The 27,964-nt window shown below is 42.0% G+C and overlaps 1 protein-coding gene across 4 annotated transcripts in view; it reads right to left on the bottom strand.

Annotated features, from left to right (window-relative positions):
- Positions 1–27,964, bottom strand: part of MSRA (methionine sulfoxide reductase A) — a 407,469-nt gene that overhangs the window by 238,378 nt on the left and 141,127 nt on the right. The window contains exon 1 of one of the 4 annotated variants that reach the window (XM_057720695.1): positions 22,687–22,732. The exons of 2 other annotated variants lie outside the window; for them this stretch is intronic. In XM_057720695.1, coding sequence (XP_057576678.1) covers positions 22,687–22,702 — 16 coding nt within the window. In that variant the 5' untranslated portion in view covers positions 22,703–22,732. Of the gene's footprint in view, positions 1–5,797; positions 5,817–22,686; positions 22,733–27,964 lie in introns of those variants that run through there. One more of the 4 variants, XM_057720697.1, reaches the window with a different exon arrangement.

Genomic DNA, 27,964 nt, shown 5'->3' on the forward strand with positions numbered 1-27,964 from the left:
CTCCTTATGATCAAAAGTAAAGCGAGCTGCAAGGACAGCAGGGTAACCCTGGGGCCAATTTTTCAAGAACCAGAAATAGCAGAAGACATTTCACAAGTCAAGCACTGTTCCAAGGGCCAGAGACATTCGCCTTCTTAAAGACCAGACAGACCTTCATTCCAGTGTTTCTTACTACTCTTCATCCACCCTTGTCACCTCCACCAATCATCCTTCCCACCTGAGTGCATATCAAGGACTTAGAAATAAAAAGTGACCAGCTTATGGTTTTCCAGCATTAACTTATTCTCACAACCCCCAAACTGCAACCAGATAGAGAAGATCTCACTATGGTCCATCTATGAGTAGTCTAATAAGATCCTCAGGAATTTTTGAATATGGGCGTGCTGCTATGTTGAAAATACATAAGAGAATAACGGCTAAAACACTTTGACACTTCATCATGGTACACGTATATTTTGATGTAATGGGTCACCTTAGATTTATTGAGCTCTGGCACAAGGCTCGGCACCAAAGCTAGGCTCTGAGGCATATAGGAGGGAAGATTGACAAGGTTCTTGCCCTTGAGGAGTGTACAGTTATCTTCAAGAGGTACAAATTTCAAGAGCGAACTTTACCAGAAAACTTACAATTGTGTGCTAAGTCCCGGAGTGGGAGTAAAGGTACTGTAGGAGTTCGCAGCAGAGGGACAGCCAGCTGCAAGGCAGAGCCAGGGACCTGGAGGAATTGCAACTAGTGTTGAGTCTAAAATGAGGAGCAGGGCTTGGAAAGGCAGAGAGTGAGGGAGCAACAGCCAGGAGTAGATGCAAACAAGGCATCGTCCTGGGCCAGAGTAGAGTCTACTCTGGGCGCAGTAGAGGTGACGTGCAGAAGAAATGGCACTTCAGGATGGGTTGGTAGGCAGGGTCATGGAAGGTCTTGAGAACCCCACCCAAACCCATGGGAACCCTAGGTAGCCTCTGTAGCACCACAGCAAGTATTTTAGAACCTGAAGGCTTACGAGGCTCAGTCTAGCTAGATGATCCCTTCGGGATACTGTCAGTCTAGCGGCTTCCATGGGTTCTTAAGCAACAGTGGCACTACCTGAAGAACAGAAAAGCTGGGAGAATGGGAGGAGCCAGGCTGAACCAGAGAACAATCTTCACAGCCTCAAGGCACTAACTGGCACCATTAGCAGATGCAAGAGGGAAGGTCACAGGTGGCTGCGGGACCTTGGACAGCGCTCAAATATGGTTAGGACTATTGGTTACTGAATCCAAAGGAACGTGCATGATGAGGCTCCACGTGGAAGTCACAGTTCTGTTCTACAGTTAGGACCCAAAGCCCCTGTCAGAGGTTTTAAAACATTTGCCTTTACACATATTAAGAGTTGTAAACCCATTCAACCTCTAACCCACTAATCCCACTCATAAGAATTTAATCTAAGGAAAAATGCAAGAGGGAAAAAAAAAGGTGGTAGACATAACAATATTTACTGAAGTATTACTGGTAATAAAGAAATCTTTAAATCAACTAAATATCAAAAAACAGAGAAATATCTTAGAAAGTTATAATTCATGATTTATCACAAGCATGGAATATCATGTAACATTTTAAATATAGAACTTGAGAGATATATAGAAATGTGAAAAAATGTTTGGGATAACAGTAAGTGAAAACAATCCTATTACATGCTGAATGTAGACTGTAATAACAGCTAACAAAAGTATGAATGCTTACGGGAAAAGACTGGCAGAGAAATATGCAAAAACAAAAATAACTAGGAAGATTATGCAAGATATTTATCTCTATCAATTGTCTTTGTCATTGTTAGATTCTTATTTCCCAGATGAAAATACATTTGTTTAGATTTTTTAAAGTCAACAAAATTATAGACATCTAACATTTTTTTCTGCAGTATTTAGTTTCCCAGGACAGTCCACCAGGACTTCCGTATAGGCCAGCTGAAGCACTACACACTTACCATAAGGAGTGTGGCCTATTTAACGTCTCCTCTGGGACAGCTCAAAAGCACCTCCAATGCAGGATATCCTTCCACTCCAAACCTGACCCTCTTCCGGCATCCCCACCTCTGGGAATAGCACCGCCATCCTCCTACTTTCTAGGCATCCTTGCCCATTCTCTCTCTCTCCCTACCCATATCTAATCTATCACCAATCTAGCTAATTTTGCCTTCCAGATATCTTTAGACTCCTTCCACTTCTTTCCTGCACCACCCAAACCACCCTAGTCCCAACTCTTAAGGCTCTTTGCCTGGACTCCTACAAGCACCTCTAGCTCGTCCACATCCCCTCGCCAACTCATTCTTCCCAATATCACCACAATTATCTTTTAACATTGATTACATAATACAAAGTCCCTGACCCTCTCCCCCACTTTCCATGGCTTCCCACTGCTCTTAGGCCAAAGTCAGAACTCCTTAATGCAGCTTCAAAAACCCACATGGTCTGGCCACCTCGGTCCCTCATTCCCTCTGCTACAGTCAGAGCTGCACCTTACCCTTAGTCATTATTTCAGTGAGTAGACTACAAGCTCAGAGAAGGCAGGGCTCATATTGGTTCACCATTTCCACAATTACAGCACATCGTGGGACCCAGCATAGGTGTTCAAAAAATAGTTGTTAAACTAAAGAAGGAAAACAAACTACTAAAAAGTCTCTCTTTAGCCATTATGAAAGATATATTTGATACGCTAAACATATATCTCTCTTTATATGTACATGTGTCCCTTACACAAAAATGATCATTGAAAATGGCCACTCAGAAAGAGTCTTCCTAGCCAGGTGGCCTGGAGATCAAGGAACTCCTATGCTCCAGTCCTTAAACATCACCCCTCTTCCCTTTCCATCCACTTGTATGCAACTCTCCCATCCCATTCACATGCAACCCTCTCCTCACTGCCAAAGTTCCCCAGGACTCTGTCTTATCTTTCATTCTAGAGCTCAAGGCCCAAAGATAACAAGGCCTGTAAACATGATTTTGCATTTTCTTCTGAACCATAGCTAAGCCTTACATCAGTCCCTGGACAGCAAAGGCAAAAGCATTAGGCAAGGAGAGATAGCACAGTATCCAGGGCTAATGACATGGGCTCTGGAACAAAACTTCCTGACCCTGAATCTCAGCTCTCCCACTTCCTAGCTGTACAACCTTGGCTTAGCAACTTAGCCTCTTTGTGCCTCCATTTCCTCATTTGTACCTATCTTGTGAGTTGCTTTGAGAATCAAATGAGTTAATATATGTAAAGTACACATAACAGTGCCTGGCACTCAGTACACACTACTTAACTGTTAGGCTAGTATTATCATCCACATGTGAACTTTGTTTTTCACAAAATCTGAGTCAGGAATGGCAAATACATGGCACACATTTACCTCTCCTCCACATCCATGCCCATGGCAGACATCATTAATCAATCACAGCAGACTTTCACAATTCCCGAATATGACTACAAAATCTTTTCTCAACTTAGCACCCCACAGAGTCTCTTATTCCTTCAGGGAGGCATGTGTGATGAAATCATTTTGTTATTCCTGGTCTACGTGAATAAAACAGAAAGATGGTACAAAGAAAGAAGCCATTTTCTTTCTCATTTCACATTATACATTGCAATTTTTAAAAAGACTCTGAAAATCTCCAAAACCCTATATAGATAAAAGAATGGAGGGAAATCTAAGTGCTACTTTCCATTCCATGAGGAAAGAATGGGGAGTTGTTAAAAACCAAGCAATGGCAGTTCTAGTCCTGCAAACTGAGGGCATTGTCCCATTGAAACTCCGCTGAGGCAAGTACAGTACTTGGGGGCCAAAGAACCAGAGACCCTTTAAACATATTCTAAAGGTCAAATTAAGACTGGGGGTGGGGAGACTAACCTGAGAACCTAAGCAGCATTCATAAATTTTTTTTTCAAAATTGGTGGCACATTTCATCACAGAAACAATCAAACTGACTAAACAAAAGTCACTCATTGATTGGGCACTAACTATTGATTACCAGCAGAGCATGACACGGAGACAGCAGGCAGTCTGTGACAGGGACATCTGTTGCCCGGCCACAGCAGGGCGGATGCCTCCCATCTGGCTGGTTGGGCTCCGTGGGGGCACGCTCCAAAGCCCCACGCTCCAGGAGAACAACCTCTGCTGATGGCTGTGACGTGTCCTCAGTCAAGGGCATGTAAGGACGAGGAAGAGATTTCCATTTATCTTGAAAGCCCAGTGCTTGAGGAGCAGCGAGGTTAATTAGAGCAAGACTGGGTCGAAGTCAACTATTGGAGAGATTCTGAAGGGGATTTGGGGGGCAAGTTCAAAAGCTTTAGAAGATGACACTGATGCCATTTCTTGTTTTGTTTTATGAATGTCTAACGCACTTCAGACTTTATGACTGTTTTCTTCCTTGAGAAAAATACAGTAAAACTGTTTAATAATGTACCTGCAATAATGCAAAAGCTGAGAGCTAAAATTCCTATCTTCTGGGTAAGGGGGGACTTACAGGTAAATGGCAGGAAAGTGAGGGACTGGAGTGTGAGTCCCCAGATCCTCAGAATTCTCCTGTAGGGCCAAGCCCGTCCACTCTGGGTGACCATGGCGACACCACTTCATTGGAGATCTCAGGAACTGCTGCTGCTCTCCTGGGAGTCCAGGTCCACTCCTGGGCCCACAATCGTCCCAGGACTGGAACAGCCATGTATCGACCTGAAGCTTCAGAGCTGCAGACTACCTAGCAGTGCCAGCCCCTCCCTGTCATGTTATTCACCCCACAAAACCCAACCCGTACTCGTCCTGCATTACTATCAGTCATTCATGCTGCTATGAAGGTCATCGGTGCTGATTAGGTTCAGTTTGGGGCTGGAGTAAGAGTGCATTTATTACACGAATAAAGTAACACAAATCTGTCAAGCCCCAAAACAAAACATGGTCTCATGGCCCCTTCCCTTGTCTGTTTCCTTGTGACTCTTTCTCTAGATCCCAAATTCTTGGTGTCTCAAGGACAAGTCAGACTGCAACTAAGCCGGGTTCATATCTGGCCCACAAGCTGAGCCTTGGACCAGCCTCTCCCATCTCCAGCAGAGGAGACTTTGATCACTCTGACTAAGCATTCTGGTCCCTGGGCCCTCCAAGATGCCCTTCCTAGGGCTGTAAGGATGATCTGATGACTGCTGATTTATAAAGAAAGGGGAGCAGGCGTCCTGAGGATGCACCTGTGGCTCAGTCACCCAAATACAGTATGGGTGCACTGGGAGAGGTAGGTAATGATGCTTCTGGTCCCCTATGCCCAGAGGCACTGTGTTTCTATCATGTTTTTGTCTCTTACAGTGCCTGTAACTATGGTTATGGTGTTTCAACATGAACATCAACCCAGCATGTGCTCTGTATGTGAGGAGGAGGAAAGGAGGAATTACATGGCGGTGGGCAAGCTACTGGGAGGGCCGACCTCTGCTCTCCACCCATCCTGTGTCCGAGGAAGTTGGAGTCCTTCTTACTGATCGGTGAGCGGTGCAACTAGAGGCAGATGGAGTTTGTGGCTAGGGGAGGCTGGAGAGGAGTCCCCAGTAAAGGCAATGGTGGGAATGAGATGAAGGTCCCCCACTGCTGTGGGCACCCAGAGGCAAGCACTCCCCCCACAACTCCAGGGGGAGAGGAGGGCCAGCCTGCACTGTCTTCCTCCCATAGTGACCAGTGAATGTGTGTCTAAGTGGGGGTTGCCTTAAAAACAAAAGATACGTGACAGAAAAGGTAGGAAAATCAGATGGGAACATTTTAGTTTGTAGCTCTAAAAAAAAACTCATCTGTCATCAAGGATTTTACCCTTATCCTCCAGCTGCTGTCCTTCCTGCAGTTAATTCCTTCTCCCTTTGCTGCAGGTGCAGCAAACGAAAGACCAGCTCTTGGCCAGTGAAGGAGTTGATGAAGGAGCTGCCCAGGCAGCCCTGTGCCTCCCGGGGTCCCTCTGCGGCAGAGCCTGAACAGCACAGTGACGGGGCAGGACAGGGCAGAGCACGGCCGGGCTCAGTCCCAGCAAGGACGTTTGGTGAGGCATCAGCTGATGCTTATGGTGGGGTCTTCAGCTCAGACCCACGAGCAGTCACGTGTTTAGTGTGTGCCAGGTACCAGCTGCTGTGGGAAGAAAGATAAACGTCACAGACTCTACATGCAAGGAGGTCCATTTAATCAACAAACTTACTGAGAGAAATCCTAAGAGGAGATTTCTGGCCAGAAAAGTGAGTGAGGATGAGACCGTGTTTTAAAAATACAGCCTTATGCAAGCAGAGGGCATTTTTACTTTTTGTGATGCGTCTGCTGTGTTTTCTGAGGCCCGCTCAGGGCACAAGACCACAAGTATGATTCTAAACCTGGAACAGCAACACCAAGTGCACAAGCCCTCAGACACCAGCCCTTTTCTGTTCCTAGGAAAAACTGGCCCGGAATGATCCTGCTGTGTCCCTGTGTGCCCTGAGGCTGCAAGATGGCGCAGGAAAGTAAAGGAAAGTGACCACGTGGATGCCCACAATGAGAGGGCAGGAGGCAGACCAGATGTCCTAGAAACCAGTGTCAGAATTATTTCTGTACATTCCCCAAGCAAGCTTCCATGATTCTGTAAAAGACAGCGTTTCCACTGCCAGAGAGAAAGTGAAGAATAACAGGAAGACAGATTACACATAAAAATTAAATATACAAATAATAGACAAATACATAAGTAGATGCTCAACCACACAATGAGATACTATTTTTAATTCGTGCAAATGGCAAAATTACAAAACCAATGCCAAGCACCAATGAGGGTGTAGAGACATGGGCTTTCTCATATACTGTTCATGGAAGTGGGAATACTATAGTCTATTTGGAAAGCAGTCTGACAACATGTCAAGAATGTCAAAGCATTTAAATTACTTCTACCTTAGGAAATAATCAGAAATGAGGCAAAGGTTTCCAAAGATGTTTACAGCAGAACTGTTTATAATAGTGAAAAACCATAAAAAAAACCTATATGGCCCAACAAAAGAGGGAAAATGAAGTAAACTGTGACACAGTCCTCAGATGGAAAATTACATAGTAATTTTTAAATTATGACCATAAAAAGATTTTTTTCCATGGCATCAGGAAATAGTAATGAGTTAAGTGGGGAATAGCAAGAAAGAAGAAGAAATCTAGATCCTATCAGGTATATTTTCAAGTTGTAAAAATCTAAATGTTTTCCGCTGAGTCCCATTCCTTTGTTTCTTTGAGGAGGAGAAAGAGCAGAAGAAACCAGGGAAACGTTCTTAAATGACCATAACCAATAAGCAGATCACTTTCTGCTTGATCGCATAAGGACCCGTGCCTTTCCAGGGTTTTGAGTACCTTGAACTCTTGCTTCCTCCTTAAGACACTGCTCCCAGGTAAAGAGCGCTGTAGACGCTCAGGAACTTCCCTACCAACTCAACCCAGCTGCATGGCTGCCCTATCAAATCCCCTCTGATGAGGCCATTGTTCCAGAGATGTGCAGGACTCCGGAGCTTATGAACTCAGGAAGGCAGGCATGTAGGGGAAGGAGGAAGGAAGGCTGACAGAGGGACTTGGGGGGCATACCTGCTCTAGCAAGTCAAGGCACAGGGATCCATATTCCATCCAAATAACATCATAATTCAGAAAACAATGACTGACCACTGCTTATGCAACAGACACTGGGCTTACTGTCAGTGATACAGTGAGATAGTAAGACAACACCTGCCTTTCTCTTCATTCTTCACTGACCAGCAATGACCCTGCCCCACTTGTTAGGGTACATTTATGTGAGGATCCTGTGTTAGCAGCACTGCCTACAGCTCTTTAACGCCTCCTGTCACGCCAAGATTATCAGACGAGCACCAGTTCCCAATTCATACTACATTATCCCCAGAAAAGCATTCTGTTATCGGTCATTTCATTTTTAGAAGAATTCCATTTTCACTCATGTAATACTGTTATTAATCACCACATTTAAGAACCAGGTCTAACTTAGGCATCTGTAATAAGCATATAATATTAATTGATGGAAAAATTTCCACCTGACTTTTATGAAATCTCCCTGCCCCCTCTTAACACATATAATTCCCAATGACTACCAAAATTTGACAATCTTGAGATGAGAAATTCCATTGAAAATAAGGTTGCTTGAAGGATTAAAATCTATATGTCAGCTTGATGAATGTGACATCCTCACGAATAACAGTGTTGAAAACAGTTGTGTTAAAAAACGTGGCTGTAAACCAAAATGATTTTTAAGGTACGTTTCCTATTGATCCTAAAACATATTTTAGATTTTGAAGATGAATGTTAAACGTATCTATAAAGGATCACACAGAGATTACACTTTTTAGTATTGTTTCAAAAAATGCTGCCTTTCAAAGACTTGGTGTCCCCGGCTCTCATTGTTGTAGTCCCCTCCACGATGAAACAAAGTCATCTACTACAGCATTCACCTGTAGGAAAATAATCAGCGTTGTGCACAAGTCTTGGGAATGTAATTAAAGCATGAGCCCCACAGAGCTATGTTCTCATCCCATCATCAGAGTCTAGCATCACTTTGGAGCCTCCATGTATACCTCTAAGACCACCGATTCTGCTCTTACACACGCTGTGTACACCACCTCGAGAGGAGGCAGAGCAGGGCTAGAGCGAAGCGCCATAGCAAGCAGTGGTCTGCTTCCTCCTTCCTTGTGACCGGGTCGGTGGCCTCCAACAGGAAGTGCATCGCCCCTCGATGGCACAGCACCTGCCTGGAGGTTGCGAGAGGCGCGTCTGCTGTCAGGCCGCTGATGGGTAGGAATGGTCCAGTGACTCCCCTACCCCCACCCTCACCCCCTGTGACAGTGATAAATGACCGGGCCCTCTGCTCAACTGAGCCTGACGGGCCAGACCTCCCCTTGCAATCTGTTCCAGACCAACACCAATCTTTCCCCCCCACAAAATCCCCCTCAGCACACCAAGAGGGCCTGCACCAGGGTAAGGCCAGACCTATCTGCTTTCTGTGACTGTCCTTTCATGAAAACGAATTACGACTTTATTTCCAAGTGGAAGCTCCTAATCAAAAATGGAATATGTTGTTACAAGCCTTACAGGAAACTTGTCTCAATTATCCTTTGACATTAGAAATGAAGGAGATACAGCTAAATATGGGACTTCAATTAGAAAAAAAGAGGAATAGTCATGGATATAAACATGGATGTCACTTTGGTTTCCATTTATATCAATATACTTTCAATTTATTAAATTATTACTGTTGTTGGAGGTAAGGAGAAAGAGACAGAAGAGTCTGAGGGGAATAAAACATTGATAAGGAGATGGAACATTAACACTGACCATTAACAAGATTCATCACCGACTAGCTCCTACAATACATTTTGCTCATGTACAAGGACAGTCGTTTCAGAGATTGGCACCAATCTTTTACGTAAAATAGTCTGTAATGTGGAATAATATGCACCCATTGTAAAGAATGAGGTAACTCTATAGGTGAAGACATGGAACTATCTACAAGATGTGTTGTTCATGGGGGAAAAAATCAACAGGCAAGATAATGTATATAACATGCTACAACTTATTTTTTTAACATTCTGTTTTTACCTTTTGAATTTTGTTCCATGTGATGCACTACTTTCTCGAAAATAGAAATAAAAAACATTTTAAATGTCCCCAGTCTTTGCTACCCGGTGATTACCCCCGCAGCCTAAGAGCCTTTTCCCAGGGCTGAGGGCATTGCTGAGACGCAGGAGTGGCCAGTGGTGGGCAAGCAGCCCCTGAGCTCAGATCAGCCCTATGCTTACATTTACCCAGGCTCAGGACAGACGCCAAAGATGATTCCACTTGTATCTCACAGCAGCAGAACTGCTACCAGGCTTTAATATTCTGGGTAGTTCATGGTATCCTATAAAGGCCTGGAGACAGAGATACTCCATTTCCTCTCTGAAACTGATCTGCCTTCTCCAAGCAATATGTTAATTGCCCTCCTTTCAAAAGGAAAAGGATTTTAACAGGGTCAACCATTACAAATTGTAGATGGAATTAAAATATTATTTACCTAAAAATAAAATACAAGGTATTTCTAGGTTTACCTTTATTTTATAGGAAAGAAGAAAGAGGGGGGGGAGGAGGGAGGGAAGGAGGCAGAGAGAGAGAGAAAGGGAGGGAGGAAGGGAAGGAAGGACAGAGTGAGGAAAACAGACTGGTGCATCAGCAGTCCTTTGCCTTTCTGGAACTTGGGATATATTTTAATTATCTCTCTGTCCCTTCTGTCTCTCATCCTTTCTGTTTCTCTCTACCTTGTAATTTTTCTCCACAACAGAAGAAAAGGATATTTGAAAATCTATTTTAGATTTACTGAATAGGAACTATGCTCACCATTCATAATTTTTAAAGTGGTTGAAACATTATATATTTCCCTCAAAAAAAAAGAGAAATCAAGTTTTTACTATGAAGCCTTCCACTGATTTCCAAAAAATTTTGAAATTTTTTTGAATCCAGCTCTTACTAGAGCAACAGCACAGTAGCTCATCCACTTTGAAGATGCCCCCCAAGGACCTGTGTCTTGAGAGAGCAGGCTTGGTCACATGACTGATGAAGGGACATCGGAAAACTCAGCACATATTCATGTTAAGAAACATGATGACTACAAGCAACTATATGCCAATCAATTGGATAACCTGGAAGAAATGGATACATTCTTAGAAAAATACAATCTTCCAAGACTGAACCAGGAAGAAATAGAAACCATGAACAGACCAATCACAAGTACGGAAATTGAGGCAGTGATTAAAAATCTCCCAATACACAAAAGCCCAGGACCAGATGGGTTCACGGGCGAATTCTATCAAACATTTCAAGAAGAGTTAACACCTATCCTTCTCAAACTCTTCCAAAATATTGCAGAAGGCAGAACACTCCCAAACTCATTCTATGAGGCCACCATCACCCTGATACCAAAACCAGGCAAAGATGTCACAAAAAAAGAAAACTACAGACCAATATCACTGATGAATATAGATGCAAAAATCCTCAACAAAATACTAGCTAACAGACTCCAACAGCACATTAAAAAAATCATACACCATGATCAAGTGGGGTTTATCCCTGGGATGCAAGGATTCTTCAATATACGCAAATCAATCAACGTGATACATCATATCAACACATTGAAGGATAAAAACCATATGATCATTTCAATAGATGCAGAAAAAGCTTTTGACAAAGTTCAACATCCATTTATGATAAAAGCTCTCCAGAAAATGGGCATAGAAGGAAATTACCTCAACATAATAAAAGCCATATATGAAAAACCAAAAGCCAACATCGTTCTCAATGGAGAAAAACTGGAAGAATTCCCTCTAAGAACAGGAACAAGACAAGGGTGTCCACTCTCACCACTATTATTCAACATCGTTTTGGAAGTTTTAGCCACAGCAATCAGAGAAGAAAAAGAAATAAAAGAAATCCAAATTGGAAAAGAAGAAGTAAAATTGTCACTCTTTGCAGATGACATGATATTATATATAGAAAACCCTAAAGACTCTACCAGAAAACTGCTAGCACTCATTGATGAGTTTAGTAAAGTAGCAGGATACAAAATTAATGCACAGAAATCTCTTGCATTCCTATACACTAACAACGGAAGAGCAGAAAGAGAAATTAAGGAAACTATCCCATTCACCATTGCAACCAAAAGAATCAAATACCTAGGAATAAACCTGCCTAAGGAGGCAAAAGATCTGTATGCAGAAAACTTTAAGACATTGATGAAAGAAATCAAAGACGACACAAACAGATGGAGGGACATACCATGTCCCTGGATTGGAAGAATCAACATCGTGAAAATGACTGTACTACCCAAAGCCATTTACAGATTCAGTGCAATCCCGATCAAAGTACCAATGGCATTTTTCACAGAACTAGAGCAAGAAATCTTACGATTTGTATGGAAACGCAAAAGACCCCAAATAGCCAAAGCAATCTTGAGAAGGAAACATGGAGTTGGTGGAACCAGGCTTCCTGACTTCAAACTATACTACAAGGCCATAGTGATCAAGACAGTATGGTACTGGCACAAAAATAGAAAGGAAGATCAATGGAATAGAATAGAGAACTCAGAAGTAAGCCCAAACACACACCTTATCTTTGACAAAGGAGGCACGAGTATACAATGGAAAAAAGACAGCCTCTTCAATAAGTGGTGCTGGGAAAATTGGACAGCAACATGTAAAAGAATGAAATTAGAACACTTCCTAACACCATACACAAAAATAAACTCCAAATGGATGAAAGACCTACATGTAAGGCCAGACACTATAAAACTCCTAGAGGAAAACATAGGCAGAACACTCTATGACATCCATCAAAGCAAGATCCTTTTGGACCCACCTCCTAGAATCATGGAAATAAAATCAAGAATAAACAAATGGGACCTCATGAAACTTAAAAGCTTTTGCACAGCAAAAGAAACCATAAACAAGACTAAAAGGCAACCCTCAGAGTGGGAAAAAATAATTGCCTATGAAACAACGGACAAAGGATTAACCTCCAAAATATACAAGCAGCTCATGCAGCTTCATACCAAAAAAGCAAATAACCCAATCCACAAATGGGCAGAAGACCTAAATAGACATTTCTCCAAAGAAGACATACAGATGGCCAACAAACACATGAAAAGATGCTCAACATCACTCATCATCAGAGAAATGCAAGTCAAAGCCACAATGAGGTATCACCTCACACCGATCAGAATGGCCATCATCACAAAATCTGGAAACAACAAATGTTGGAGAGGGTGTGGAGAAAAGGGAACTCTCCTGCACTGTTGGTGGGACTGTAAATTGGTACAGCCACTATGGAAAACAATTTGGAGGTTCCTTCAAAAACTACAAATAGAACTACCATATGATCCAGTAATCCCACTCCTGGGCATATACCCAAAGAAAACCATAATCCCAAAAGAAACATGTACCATAATGTTTATTGCAGCACTCTTTACAATAGCCAGGACATGGAAGCAACCTAAATGCCCATCAACAAATGAATGGATAAAGAAGATGTGGCATATATATACAATGGAATATTACTCAGCTATAAAAAGGGATGAGAAGGAGCTATATGTAATGAGGTGGATAGAACTATAATCTGTCATACAGAGCAAAGTAAGTCAGAAAGAGAAGGACAAATATTGTATGCTAACTCACATATACGGAATCTAAAAATGGTACTGATGAACTCAGTGACAAGAACAAGGATGCAGATACAGAGAATGGACTGGAGAACTCGAGATATGGGAGGGGGCGGGGGGTGAAGAGGAAACTGAGACGAAGCGAGAGAGTAGCACAGACATATATATACTACCAACTGTAAAATAGTCAGTGGGAAGTTGTTGTATAACAAAGGGAGTCCAACTCGAGGATGGAAGATGCCTTAGAGGACTGGGGCGGGGAGGGTGCGGGGGACTCGAGGTGGGAGGAGTCAAGGAAGGGAGGGAATACGGGAATATGTGTATAAAAACAGATGATTCAACCTGGTGTACCCCCCAAAAAATAATAAAAAAAAAAAGAAAGAAAGAAACATGATGGACAAAATCTTTAACTACAGCTCTACAAATGACACAGAAACTCAGTTTATGATGTTTTTTATATTTGTCCACCATGAAAGAGTGACACAAAACTCAACATCTTAACTCAGGGAAGTTCAGGGGAGACAGGGGTGGCTCTTCAAACACGCTTTTGGTCACCTGGTTTAATGAAGGGATAGAGACCAGAGAGGGCAGAGTAAAGCCTATTGGGTTATCGTCCTTGAATATGTGCTCAAGAAGATCCTTGGATATTTGAATGATGGGCTGATTTCCCGGATGAATTCTCTAACAGCTGACTGGAGCACTGCTGAATAAAATGAGAGTCGTGTCTGAAAATATCAAGCACGTGGGAGGCCAAGGCAAGTAGCCTTCTGCTGAGCCCACCCAGGGCCTGAATGATGGTCTCTCCCAACTGGAAGGCCATCGGCTTCCATAGAGATATGGGCTGGAGGTGAGGGATAGAAGGCAGGCCAAGAATATTTCTGACTTTAGTGCATTCTCATGTAGTAAATCTGACTGAGTGGTTTTTGGAAGGACCTGATTAAGACGCTAGAATTCTACAAAAAGAGATGACTGTGACCTGGTATAACTCAACTATAAAGGGACTTCAGTGCAGGCCCTGCAGAAATTCCGATTTTGAGTAAAATTATGCCTTGATAGGTCTGCCAGGCTCTTAGTACTTAGAGTAAATTATAGTCATCTCTATTTTCTGTCACTTTATCTTCCCAAAAGGCTGATAGCTCAAAATGTAAACTATTGTGAAGAAGGTAGCTGGAGAGGAGCTAATGAAATACAGGCAAGTTCCCAGCTTTAAAATGAGTCACATTTCAAAAGCATGTTTAAGAGATGGACATCTGGGATATAGAATCCATTTTCTCATGAACATGCTGTTATGAATGGTGGTGAGCTAGCCCACAAGGGCCTACTCAACCTATAATGAGTCTCAAATATAACTCTTTCTAGGATTCTAAACACCATTTATGAGATACTGTCTCAATGAGAAAATACACTCTAAGTTCTACCCTACAACACCAAGAACACACCCTTTCACACTGGCCAAGCTGGCTGTAAGTTACAACTGGAGAAAAGAAGACATTTCCCTGCATTCCCAACCTGCCCAGCTACTAACTTGACCGAAGAAAGAAATCTCCACTTTATTCATCAGTGTAGAAAGGAGATTTCAGCCCCCAAAAGAGTAGGAAATCTCACTGTTCAAATGCCAAGTACATTTTAAATTCACTGGCCTCATCGCAGGTGAGAATGTAAAGCTGGGTAGTTCTGGCTCAGGGTCTCCTATAAGCTGGAATCAAGGGGCTGGCTGGGGCTGCAGTTTCACCTGAAGGCTCAACTGGAAAGGATTGCTCTCAGGCTCATTTGTTGGCAGGCCTCAGCCAGTTACAGCACAGAGCCTCCCCAAGTGGAGCCTTCAGAAGATGCAGCACAGCTGACATCTTGATTCCAGCCTCATGAGCCGCGGATCCAGGGCCACCCAGCAAAGCCACATCCAGATTCCCTATCCCCTCCCCCACCCCCCCAAAAAACCTGTGAGATAATGAATGATTGTTATTTTAAGCTGCTACCTTTGGGGATAACTGATTATAAAGCAGTAGACAACTAATAACACCTTCTAATAAAGGGGAAATAATGTAATTTTTAGCAAAGGACAACTACTGACTATATGGCAGGAACTCAAACCATCTTTTATAAACCTGTATAGAACTTAGAATATATTTTATAAAGGAAAAGGTATTTCCTACCTAACTGATTTACAAATCAACCCCTGGAAGATGATTCATTTCTAACTTGGAGACTACCACTATATAATTTTATTTCTCTACCAACTTGTTCTCTAGTGTGCTGTGATTGCTAAAACAGGCATTCCTGAACCACTAAAGTCTAGTAATAGCATATAAAATACCAGAGTAAGACTTTCAGCACTTCTGCAATAATTCTGGCAATTTTTATTCATTTGCATTATCCAGAGGATTGTTAGTTGCTTTTCCTGCTGTTTTGTTTGGGGAAGTTATATCTTTGCCTCATAGGGCTTACAAAAACAATGAAGAAAAATGTTTTTTCCAAAATTCCCAGGGAAGCTAAATTTAAATTCATGCCAAAGGCCTTAACTGCAATGGAGAAAATCTTCTGTATTTTGATGGGGTTTTGTTTAGTTGATTGGTTGGTTGGTTGAGTTGGGGGGCTTTTTTCTTTGACTAGATGGAAGTAAGTAGACAGCTGGATTATTTTTATCCATAGTGGTACCTATAAGAAATACAGTTTTTCCCCTTTTCTATGGGAATCAAAATAATATCTAAAAATCAAAATTGTTGCTGATATTAAACTTGGTTTTTTTATTAGCCTTGGATACTTCAGCCACAGCAGCTTAAGGTCACAGTACCTCTGTTCTAAGCAGCAAAATAGTAGGATCCTTACTGTGCATTAAGAAATTCCAAACATCTCTGCTAAACACCATGAAACACTGGAAGGGTCAAACTTGAGCTGGTCATTTCAATGATGTAGGAAAATATGTTCCTGGTTCATTGTCTGCTGAACCTCAGTTCTTGCAGAAATATCACTCACCACACTCTTGGTCTTCCCCCCATCATTTTAGTTAAATCTCATATTAAAGCACATGGGGAGTGGGGTGACTGAGGGGAGGAGGAAATTGAATACATAGCAATATCTCCTACCCATCTTAAAATGAGGACAAAATCCACAGATCACAAAAAGTCTCAACCCACACAGGGTGTACAAGAAATTCCTGTGTAACAACCTGGGTCTAACAGGAGATAGAAATCACCAGTAGGTCAAGAAACAGAAGTCTAACATAGAGACTATTAACTATAATTTAAAAGTAACTGTAGAGATGGATCAAGATGGCAGAGCAGAAGGACATGCGCTCACTCCCTCTTGCAAGAGCACCGGAATTACAACTAACTGCTGAACAATCATCGACAGAAAGACACTGGAACTCACCAAAAAAGACATCCTACGTCCACAGACAAAGGAGAAGCCACAGTGATATGGTAGGAGGGGCGCAATCGCGATAAAATCAAATCCCATAACCGCTGGGTGGGCAACTCACAAACTGGAGAACAGTTATACCACAGAATTCCACCTACTAAAGTGAGGGTTCTGAGCCCCATGTCAGGCTTCCCAACCTGGGGGTCCAGCAATGGGAGGAGGAATCCCCAGAGAATCAGACTTTGAAAGCCAGCGGAATTTGATTGCAGGACCTCCACAGGACTGGGGGAAACAGAGACTCCACTCTTGGAGGGCACACAAAAAACAGTGTGTGCACCAGGACCCAGGGGGAAGGAGCAGTGACCCCATAGGAGACTGAACCAGACCTACCTTCTGGCATTGGAGGGTTGCCTGCAGACGTGGGGGGCAGCTGTGGCTCACTGTAGGGGCAGGGACAGTGGTGGCAGGGGTTCTGGGAAGTGCTCATTGGCATGAGCCCTCCCGGAGTCCACCATAAGCCCCATCAAAGAGCCTGTAAGCTCCAGTGATGGGTAGCCTCGGGCCAAACAACCACCAGGGTGGGAACACAGCCCCACCCATTGGCAGACAAGCCAATTAAAGTTTTACTGAGCTCCACCCAACCAGCCCTACCCACAATTAGTCCCTCCCATCGGGAAGCACGCACAAGCCTCCTAAATAGCTTCCTCCACAAGATGGCAGACAGCAGTACCAAGCAGTATCAGCAGTATTTCATCTTGTGGAACTGAAAACCACAGCCATAGAAAGATAGAGAAAATGAAAAGGCAGAGGACTTTGTACCAGATGAAGGGACAAGATAAAACCCCAGAAAAACAACTAAATTAAGTGGAGATAGGCACCCTTTCAGAAAAAGAAATCAGAATAATGATGGTGAAGATGATCCAGGACTTTGAAAAAAGACTGGATGCAAAGATTGAAAAGATGCAAGAAAAGTTTACCAAAGACCTGGAAGAATTAAAGAACAAACAAACAGAGATAAGCAATACAATAACTGAAATGAAAAATACACTAGAAGAAACCAATAGCAGATTAACTGAGGCAGGGGGCGAATAAGTGACCTGGAAGACAGAATGGTGAAAATCACTGGTGCAGGAAAGAATAAAGAAAAAAGAATGAAAAGAAATGAAGACAGCCTAAGAGACCTCTGGGACAATGTTAAACACACCAACATTCACATTATAGGGGTCCCAGAAGGAGACGAGAGAGAGAAAGAGATTATAGTCAAAAATTTCCTAACATGGGAAAGGAAATAGCCACCCAAGTCCAGGAAGCGCAGAGAGTCGCAGGCAGGATAAACCCAAGGAGAAACACACCAAGACACATAGTAGTCAAATTGACAAAAATTAAAGACAAAGAAAAATTATTAAAAGCAACAAGGGAAAAAAGGCAAATAACATACAAGGGAACTTCCATAAGGTTAACAGCTGATTTCTCAGCAGAAACTTTGCAAGCCAGAAGGGAGTGGCTATATATATATATATATATATTCCTCCCCCCACCTTCAGGAACTTTTATTGAGATGCAATTGACATTCAGTGAACTGCATATATTTAAAGTGCAAAAAAAAAAAAAAGTAACTGTATAATCTAAGGAAACTATGCTACCTAAGGACTGAGGGTACCTAAGGTAGGACACACTTGGAAGGATTTAAACCTCTTTGGAGAAGGAGCAGTTAAGCCATTGGATAGAAGAGAAGTTCACCAGTTTGTAGGCCAGAGCTGATCTGGAGATGCTGGACAAACAATAGACTACCTTTCAGAATGTAGGCCATCAGAAACCAGTGGTGTGAGTGCACAATGGGATCCAGGTACCCAGGAGCCTTAGTGCCTCTGCACGGCCTCTAAGAAAACATAGATAGCACAGAGGCTCTGGTTTCCTTGTCAAGAGGACTGCAGAAAAGTTATCACCAGGCCAAGGCTGTAAGGTCACAGCAGGACTGAGTTCTGGGCCAGTGTCTAGGGCAGGCTCCACTGGAGGCCTCCACACCCACACTGCCAACCCCAGCCATACCTAAATAGCAGGAGAGGTTCCTCCTTTCACAAAGTCTCCCCAGAGCCCTCTACTAAAACAGCTTACTGAAAATTAATTAATTTTTAAAAAAAGCTTAACACCATGCTCACGGTAAAGGAAAAATACTATGGAAATTCCTTTGTTTATTACAGAGCATATTCAGGATGATGTATTCAGAGCTGAGAGGCAATAGATTGGTAACATATCTTGAAAGCTACATTTACCAAAACTGACAAAAGAAATGGAAAAAATCTGAAATAGAAAACTCCAGGCTTATAAAGTTTCACTGAGAAATTCCAGATACATTTAAGAGAGAGACAATACCAATCCTACATAAATCCCTTCAAAAATAGAGAAGGTACACCTGAAACTAACACAACATTGTAAATTAACTATACTTCAATTTTTTTTAAATGGATACACAATTTAAAAAGAAATAGAGGAGAAGGGAACTTTCACAGCTGATTTTATGAATCCGGCATTACCCTGATAACAAAACCAGACAAAGAAACAGAAAACTATAGACAGGGACTTCCCTGGTGGTCCAGTGGTTAAGACTCCACACTCCCAACGTAGGGGGCCCAGGTTCAATCCCTGATCAGGGAACTAAGATCCCACCTACCACAACTAAGGCTGTAAGCCACAGCTACTGAGCCCACATGCTCTAGAGCCAGTGCACCACAACTAGAGAAGACCACGTGCTGCAATAAGGAGCCCACAGGCTACAATGAAGACCCGGTGCAGCCACAATAAATTAATTAATTAATTAATTAATTTAAAAAAACTTAATAAAAGAAGGAAACTATAGAAAAATCTCTGTGAACATAGGCTCAAAAATAATAAATATTTAAAATAAATATTTAGTTCAGGAATATATTTTAAAAGTACAATAATCATGGCCAAATGGGGTTCACCCAAGGAACTGAAAGTTGTTTTAACATTCAAAAAAATACAATCAATGTAATTTATCATACTAACAAACAGAAAAAAAAAAATGACCATCTCAACAGAGGCTAAAAAAGCGTTTGACACAATTCAGCACCTGTTTATGATTTTTTTTAATTCTCTGTAAACTAGGAAGAGAATTTGATAAAGAATATCTACAAGAAAACTACAGCTAGCATACCAAAAGGAAAAAAAGAAGAAAAAACTGGCTGTATATGCCAACAACATGATTGTGTAAATAAAAAATCTCAAGGAATCTATCAAGAAACTTCTTTGTATTAATAATTATCAAGATCACAGAATACTAGGAACACTAGGACAATATCAAACATAAACTATTTCTATATAGTTGTAACAAATAAATAGAATGGAAAAAGTAATATTATTTACAATAGCATCTAATAACATGAATAGGGAGATTTTAAACAAAATATGTATAAAGCCTGTACCATGAAACATTGAGAGAATTAAAGAGTATCTAAATAAATGGAGAAATATACCATGCTTGTGGATTTAAAGACTTGGTATCCTTAGGATGTCAATTCTCCCCAAATTAATAGTTCAACACAATGCTGGTGAAAAACTCAGGAAGCTTTTGTGGCAAATGACAAGTTAATTCCAAAATTCATATGGAAAATCAAAAGACTTAAAATAGCCAAAACAAAATCCATATGCTGAAAACTTTGACGTTGATGAAAGAAATTGAAGAAGACACAAATAAATGGAAAGATATTCCATGATCAAGAATTAATATCGCTAAAATGTCCACACTACCCAAAGCAATCTACAGATTCAATGCAATTCTCTCAAAATTCTAAAGACATTTTTCACAGAAATAAAATAAATAATCCTAAAATATGTATGGAAACCACAAAAGACCCTAAAAAACCAAAGCAATCTTGAATAAGAAGAACAAAGCTGGAGGCATCACATGTCCTGATTTCAAACTATAGTACAAAGCTATAATAATCAACACAGTATGGTACTGGCATAAAAACAGACACATAGGTCAATGAAACAGAATAAAGAGCCCAGAAATAAACCCACACATATGTGGTCAAATAATTTATAACAAAGGAGTCAAGCATATATACCGGGTAAAGGATAGTATCTTCAATAATTGGTACTGGAAAAACTGGACAGCCACATGCAGAAGAATGATACAGGACCCTTATTTTACACCATACACAAAAATCAACTCAAAATGCATTAAAGAGTTGAACGTAAGACCTGAAACTATAAAACTCCTAAAGGAAGTCACTTTCACATTGGTCTTGGTGAAGATTTTTTTTTTTTTTTGACACTGAAAGGATTCCAAAGCACTCCTCTGTAGCATAACAGCAGTTGCCCATGTCTTCAAAATCCAGTTGAGACGAAACATATAGCTAAAGTTGAAATTCAATGCAAGTCCCTATTGAAAGAAACACTTCATGAAATTGTTCAGAAACAAAAGCAATCCTTCTGCCAGCACTAAAAAGCATGAATTTACAAGATCAACAACCACAATGGCTGATGACAGCTCACACAAAAAGATCTAAGCCTGGTATTTTTGTAAAATCCAAAGCAAGACCTTTTTCTCTATACAGAGCCCAAAGATAAATGACATATAGGATTTAAATCTAACACTTTCACTGAGGAGACAATAGGAGCACAGCAGGACTGACCTTATTTTATGCAGAGTCAGCTACCACCCTGGCATCACCTCTCCGACCCCACCACCATCATAGCCACAGCTGCCCAAAATCCCTTTAGCAGGTGACAAAGCCTTTCACCTGAAGTTAAAGGCTTACACTGTCAGTGCTTCTGGGAGAACCGACACAGTGACAATTTTACCAAAATGTAAACAATTGCTACCCAATTAGTTCTAGAAAAGGGTTGGCAAACTAAGGCCCACCAGCCAAATCCTGCCATGTGTTTTGGGGTGACCCATGAGCCAAGAGTCGTTTTTATATTTTTTTTTTAATGACTGAAAAACAATCAAGAAGAAAAACATTTTGTGACACATGCAAATTATATGAAATTGAAAAATGAGTGTCATCAAAGTTTTATTGGCACATAGCCACACTCATTCATCTCTTTATTGTTTATGGCTGCCTTCACTCTGCAGTGGCAGAGAGGAGTGGTTGTGAGAGAGACTGTGTATGGCCTGTGGACCCTACCTTTACCATTTGCACCTTCATAGGAAGTTTTCCAACCCTGGTCCTAGAGTGAAGATCTAAAAGGCAGAGCAGCCAAGGACCAGATGTGAGGTCATGGTCTTTACCCTTCTTTAGTGAAGAGGTAGATTACAGGAAAAGGGCTATATGACAAAGGACCAGGAGCACATAAGTCAAACGTGGCTAACTTTACCACTGAGTCAGGGCCAGTACAGGATTATATCGTGAGGAAGGGGAGCACCAGTAGGATACAAGTGCAGTATTATGTGGAACAGCCACAGCTGGAGGACTCCACTCCCCACGAGAACCGTGCCTTTGAGCGAGTCACATAACCCCTCTGAGCTTCAATTTCCTTATCTGAAAAAAATGAATGGAAATCATGTCTAGAATTGTGAGAGGATGATCCACATGAAAGTACCTATCCTGCTAGGGTTGAACCTTGAAAGATAAGTAGCTTTCCACAAGTGGAAGATTGGGAAAGAAAGAAAATGTCTGAAACTGAGAGAACACAGGGCTCAAAGGTGCAGAGAAGTTAAGTGAATGGTCAGTTCAGGTTATCATCTAGGATTCAGCGAAAAGTGTCACAGCAGCTGAAACAGAAAAGGCGATGAGGGGTCAGCTCTTGATGGAAAAGGTAGCAAGTACAACCCTCTTCGCTCTCCCTTTGTTTACTCCTCTCCCTTCTCTGTTCCCCTTCTCCAATAACCCCCAAAGACACTCTAGCGTGTTCCTTGGTCCATCAGAGGCCAAAGGCTAAACTGTGTTCACAGCTCTAATTAATTCCCTCCATGGCATCTGCAGAACATCTATTCTGAGGTAGAAACAGGCATTCCGTTCCTGCTTTACCCCCACCCAGTCATCATCAGATCATTTGACCTACTTGCCCCCCACGCTTAGGTAAAGTCCTTGGGGAATACCCTAGATCCACAGCTGGTAGTGTGTTCCAGCTGCTGAGTGAGAACTAAATGAGATTCCTGAGACTCTGAGTAATTTATAATGAATTCTAATAACTGGCATACCCGGGTCATGATGCATGCTGATGAACCGGCCCTTGCAGCCAGCTGTCCCCCCTCAATCACCAACTGTCCACAGGGGGATTCCCATTCACGAAGGGCACAGCCAATCTCCAGAGATGAGAGGGGAGCCAGGGCCATGCAGAAAAGAACAGCAGCCTTCAGGTAGAGGATTTCATGGTAACTGTCAGGAATATTTACAAAAAGCAGAAGACACAAGGAAAGAACAGTTAAAAATCAGGTCTTAGCCCTGCAATAAAAATCATAAGGCTACATATGCAAACTATTATTCTCATGTTTTATTCAGCATCATTTACTGTCTTTCCCTTGTTTCATCCTTGCTTTCTCTTCTTTCACAGGCTGGGTGATAAAATCTGGTTATTTTCTTTGTGATCTGAACATGGGATTTAGAGGAAGAAGAATTTAGGTTCTTCTTTAGGTAAGAATCTTGGCTGCATACAATTATGAATTGTACAGCCTATAGCTGTGTATGTCCTTTAACATAGCACCTAACTTTTCTGAATCTAGATCACTTCATCCATCAAATTTGGGTCATGACTGCTCTACCTGCCTGCCAAGGTTGTTAAGTGGGCCAGGTGAAAAATGTATGGCAAGATGGACATGGTAAGCTTAAAGCATCAGACGAATCTAAGGATCCCAATGTTGCTTTATATATCTTCATCTTTAAAGATTTTCTCACCAGTTCCTAAAAGAACTGGCCAGAGGAGGAAGTATTTAAAAAGAAAAAAAACAAAAAAAAAGACCCTAGAATCCAATGTAAACCAAGGCATTTAATTTCAGCCTCAACAAAGATGAGGGCTTTTCTGCTATTTTCACTAAATATAACATAGTAAGCAAACCTTCCACATCTAGAAAGAATGTAGTTATCAAGGCAGACTGTTTCCAGGGACAGGAAACTGATTCCTTCTACTTCATGGAAAGAGGTTTGGAGTCTATAAATCTCTAAGGAGGGAGTGGTGGGATCTAGAGGTTGGGAACTATTTCAGAGAGCAGCGAAGGAACTAAAACTCAACCAGCACAAGCACCACCACCAACACCACCTCCACCACCATCACCACCAAAACCAGCACGAACACCAGCAGCACCACCACCACAAGCACCAACACCAATAACACTACCAATTCCAACAGCACCAGGCTTAGCTTTACCTCCTCTGATGCCACACCTTCTTCCTCTCCATTTAGCAGAAAAGACACAAGCCCTCTACATCTACATCTGAGCTTCTACTGAAGAATAAAAATTAAAGAAAAGGAAAAAAAGGCCTGGGGACAAATATCCTTGCTATGAATTGGCCTGGCTCCTGCCCTCTGCTCATCAGCATTGTTATTTTACTCAACCTGAACTTCTATACTTTAAACCGCTTCTGCCTTTATTGCTGCTGCATCAGGCTCCCAGACTTTTGGTCTGCTGTGACTAATGTTTCCATAGCCTCTCAAGTACTGCTCTGACTTCTTTATTGTAGGCTCCTGGCTCTCAACACTAAATGCCGGGGAGCACCACAGCCATTTTGTGAACCTCCCACTTCCTGACCGATCACTCACATTTTGCCCTGTAAATTCCAGGTGACATGCCTCAGGTCTGTCTTCTGTTAGTTCTCATGCAATCCTAATCCTGAGCACAACTAACCTGTCTCCATCGCCTCCTACATCCTAGTGTGACAACAGCCTAAAATGACAAACTCAGAGTCAAGGCCCAAGGGGCCAACATAGTGCCAAGTCTAGAGAGCCAAGCAGCTTCAAGAACTAAGAGCAAACACAGAGTTAAGATTCAAGATAAACTATAGAATTGAGGGTTCTTAACATGGTGGTCTATAGCATTAGATGAGACTATGAGGAAAATGTTAAAAACAGGTGAGATGGCTAACTGGATCACAGAGCATGTTGTTTTAAAGACTTGCTCTAAACTCTGTTATTTAGTTTTAGACATGTTGATGTAAAGGGGAGAAAAGTGTAGAAAACACAGGAATCAAGCTGGATAAGCTTAGGCAGAGCCTCTATGCCTTGAGTTTCAAACAAAGCCCAAGGTGGGCCATTTACATCCCATTTAGATCCAGGCCTGGAGTCACCATTTAGTGGCAGTGCGTTTAAAATGTGCAGAAGAATAAAACTCCTTGAGGCTGAAACTGCAAACTTAAAAGCCACAATCTGCCAGCTTGTGGCAGGTTAAATACAGCCCACTTATAGTTCATTGTGTTGAAAATCAGAAGTCCCAGATCTACCTCAGAGTCACTGTGGCTTTAAGTAAGTCACTTCACCTCTCTGAGTTTTAGGTTCCTCATCTAAAAAAAATGAGGAGGGTCCAGGACGACCACGAAGGTCCTTTCTGCTCTAATATACTGAGTAAAGCCATAACATACAGCTGTGGCAGGCAGCCTCTAGGATGGCCCCCAAATATCCTCACCTCTTGGTATTCATGGCTCTGTGTAATCCCTTCTCCCTGGATAACTTGCTTCTAACTAATAGAATATGGCTACATTGAGGAGATATCACTTCTGTGATTAAGTTACAAAAGACTGTGATTCCCATCTTGCTAGAAGACTCTGTGTCACATGCTTTGATGAAGTAAGCTGCCAGGCTGGAGAGACCAAAACGCAAAGTGCTGAGAGAATTCTTCATCCAGCAAGGGACTGAGGCCCTCAGCCCAACAACCTTGAGAAACTGGGTTCTACCAACCACCACATAATTGAGCTTGAAGGCAGATCCTTCCCCAGTTGAGCCTTCAGACAAGACCTCAATCTTGGTTAATATCTTGAGTGTAACCTTGTCAGAGACCCTGAAGCAGAAGATGCAGCAAAGCTGTGTCTATATTCCTGACTCACAGAAACTGTATGATAATAGATGTGTCTTGTTCTAAGCCACTAAGTTTTGGAATAATCTATTACACAACAATAGGTAACTAATACACATAGCTTTGTTTGTATCTGTGGCCTTGACAGGCTGCCTCTCTGCCTCTCACTTTGGATGTTCTTATGGAATCCTGTACATCATATGAGAGATAACCTGCAACTGGAGTTGGCAACCAGGAAACCTGACTTAGCTGCCACAGCTAAGTAAATAAACCAGGGAAGTCATGAAGGCTCTCAGTCACCTCCCTATCCACTCCTCAGTTTCAAAAAGCCTGAGGGTGGTGGCTGAGAAAAGGGCTGTGAAGTTGTAGATGGAAATACAGTTGTCCCCACCCCAACACTGTATTTCACCTACATATCCATATTTTGAGGATAAGATAAAGTATTTTGCTACATTAATCTCCCCTACCCACCCCTTCGCACAAAATGCACACCAATCACATTGTCAGGCCAAGAAAGATGGGCATGGGAAAAAAGACCATTCCCATACAGAAGCATGACCCACAGGATAAGAAGCAAGGCCTCCAGGGTACTGATGCTCTAGAGAGACTACCTCTACCTGACATCAGGAAGTCCCACTGGCTTAATGACCACATCTCATCAGTTCCATCACTGCCCAACTAGTTCATCTAATTTCCTCTATTAGAAAAACACCTGCCAATTCCATCTCGCCCTCTCTGTGGGCTCTCCCACCCCAGTCTATTCTCTACTGAGCAACTTGTGTAGCTGTTATAGAATGAAAGTTTGTTTTTCCCCAAATTCATACGTTGAAGCCTTAATCCCCAAAATGATGGCATTTGGAGGTGGGACTTTTGAGAGGTAAGTAGGCTTAGATGAGATCATGAGGATGGGGCCCCACGATGGGATTAGTGTCCTTATAAGAAGAGCAAAAGAGTCATGAGCTTACTCTCTTCCATGTGATGAGGACACAATGAGAAGGTGGCTGTCTGTAAGCCAAGAAGAGATCCTCACCAGGAACCCAATCTGCCAGGACCTGATCTTAGACTTCCCAGTGTCCAGAACTATAAGAATAAATGTCTGCTATTTAAACCACCCAATCTATAGTATTTTGTTACAGCAGCCCAAACTGATGAAGACAGAAATTGTCTTAAATGTAAATACAATCTCGATATCATTTATATGTGGAATCTAAAAAAGCTGAACCATAAAGACAGAGACTAGAACTAGTGGTTATCATGGACTGGGGGTGGGGGCATTGGAGAAATGTTGTTTAAGGATACAAACTTGCAACTAGGAGATAATAAGTCCTGAAGATCTAATACACAGTACAGAGATTATAGTCAACAATACTGTGTTATAAACTTCAAAGTTGCCAAGAGAGTAGATTTTAATTGTTCCCACCACAAAATAATAATTACATGACATGATAGTGTTCAGTTTCTGGAGGCTGGTCATCACATCTAGAATACATTCCAAAGTCTTTACCTGGGCCCAAAGCCCCCTCCCTGGAATCTGTCCAGGACTGGTTTCTAGCATCGTTTCCTCTCCCTAGGGCTCACTCCACCCCAGCCATGCTGCAGGCTGTCTTTTGAACATGCCAAGACTGTTACCATCACAAGGTCTTTCCAGGAACATGCTTCCTGATGATTTCTGCTGATTTCTGCTTAACTCACTCATTTTACTCAGGTTTCTACTCAAACACAATATCTACAAAGAGGCCTTCCCTGACCAGCCTTTCTAAAAGAGCATCCCCTCTGCTCTCTGCTCATACCTTCTCCTGCTTTATTTTACTTTGTAACATCTAGCACTATAAGAAACTATATATTTGCTTACTGTTTATGTTCTGCCTGCCTCCCATCTGCATGGGGTTTATTGGGGGTGTAGATATTACCCATTGTATTCTCATTTATTCCAGTACCTAGGACAGTGCCTACTGTTCAATAAATATTTACTAGATAAACTGTGAGTTTGATAGGGAAGCCCATAGAGGAAGACTAGCGTGGAAAAGTAGAGGTCACAAACAAGAGATCGAGTTCAGGAAGTCAGCTAAGGAGAAGGAATGTGACAGGCTTGAAAATCCAGCCATTTTTGGAAGTGTTAAAGAAGCACACAGAGCAAGTTAGCACAACTCTTGATCCCATGTCTTCTAAAAACATCTGGTTTTCTGTCCATTTCTTCAATGCATTCAATGGAAGGAGCTACAAAATAATTTCAAACAGTATCTGATACTAAATGAACAAATACATTAAATGTATACAACTTGGGGGGTTCATATTTCTGCATAGAGAAAACTTTACTTGGGAGGAGGGGACAGGGAACAAGGCAGGCATGGCCAGGAACCAGGCCCTGTGCCAAGCGCTTTACCATCAATATCTCACGTCAACCCACAAAGTTGGCATCATCTCCATTTCACATATGAGAAAACTTGCCCAACTGGGATTTAGAACCAGGACTTAA

Source organism: Hippopotamus amphibius, chromosome 2, assembly GCF_030028045.1.
Source record: "Hippopotamus amphibius kiboko isolate mHipAmp2 chromosome 2, mHipAmp2.hap2, whole genome shotgun sequence".
Classification (NCBI taxonomy): Eukaryota; Metazoa; Chordata; class Mammalia; order Artiodactyla; family Hippopotamidae; genus Hippopotamus; species Hippopotamus amphibius.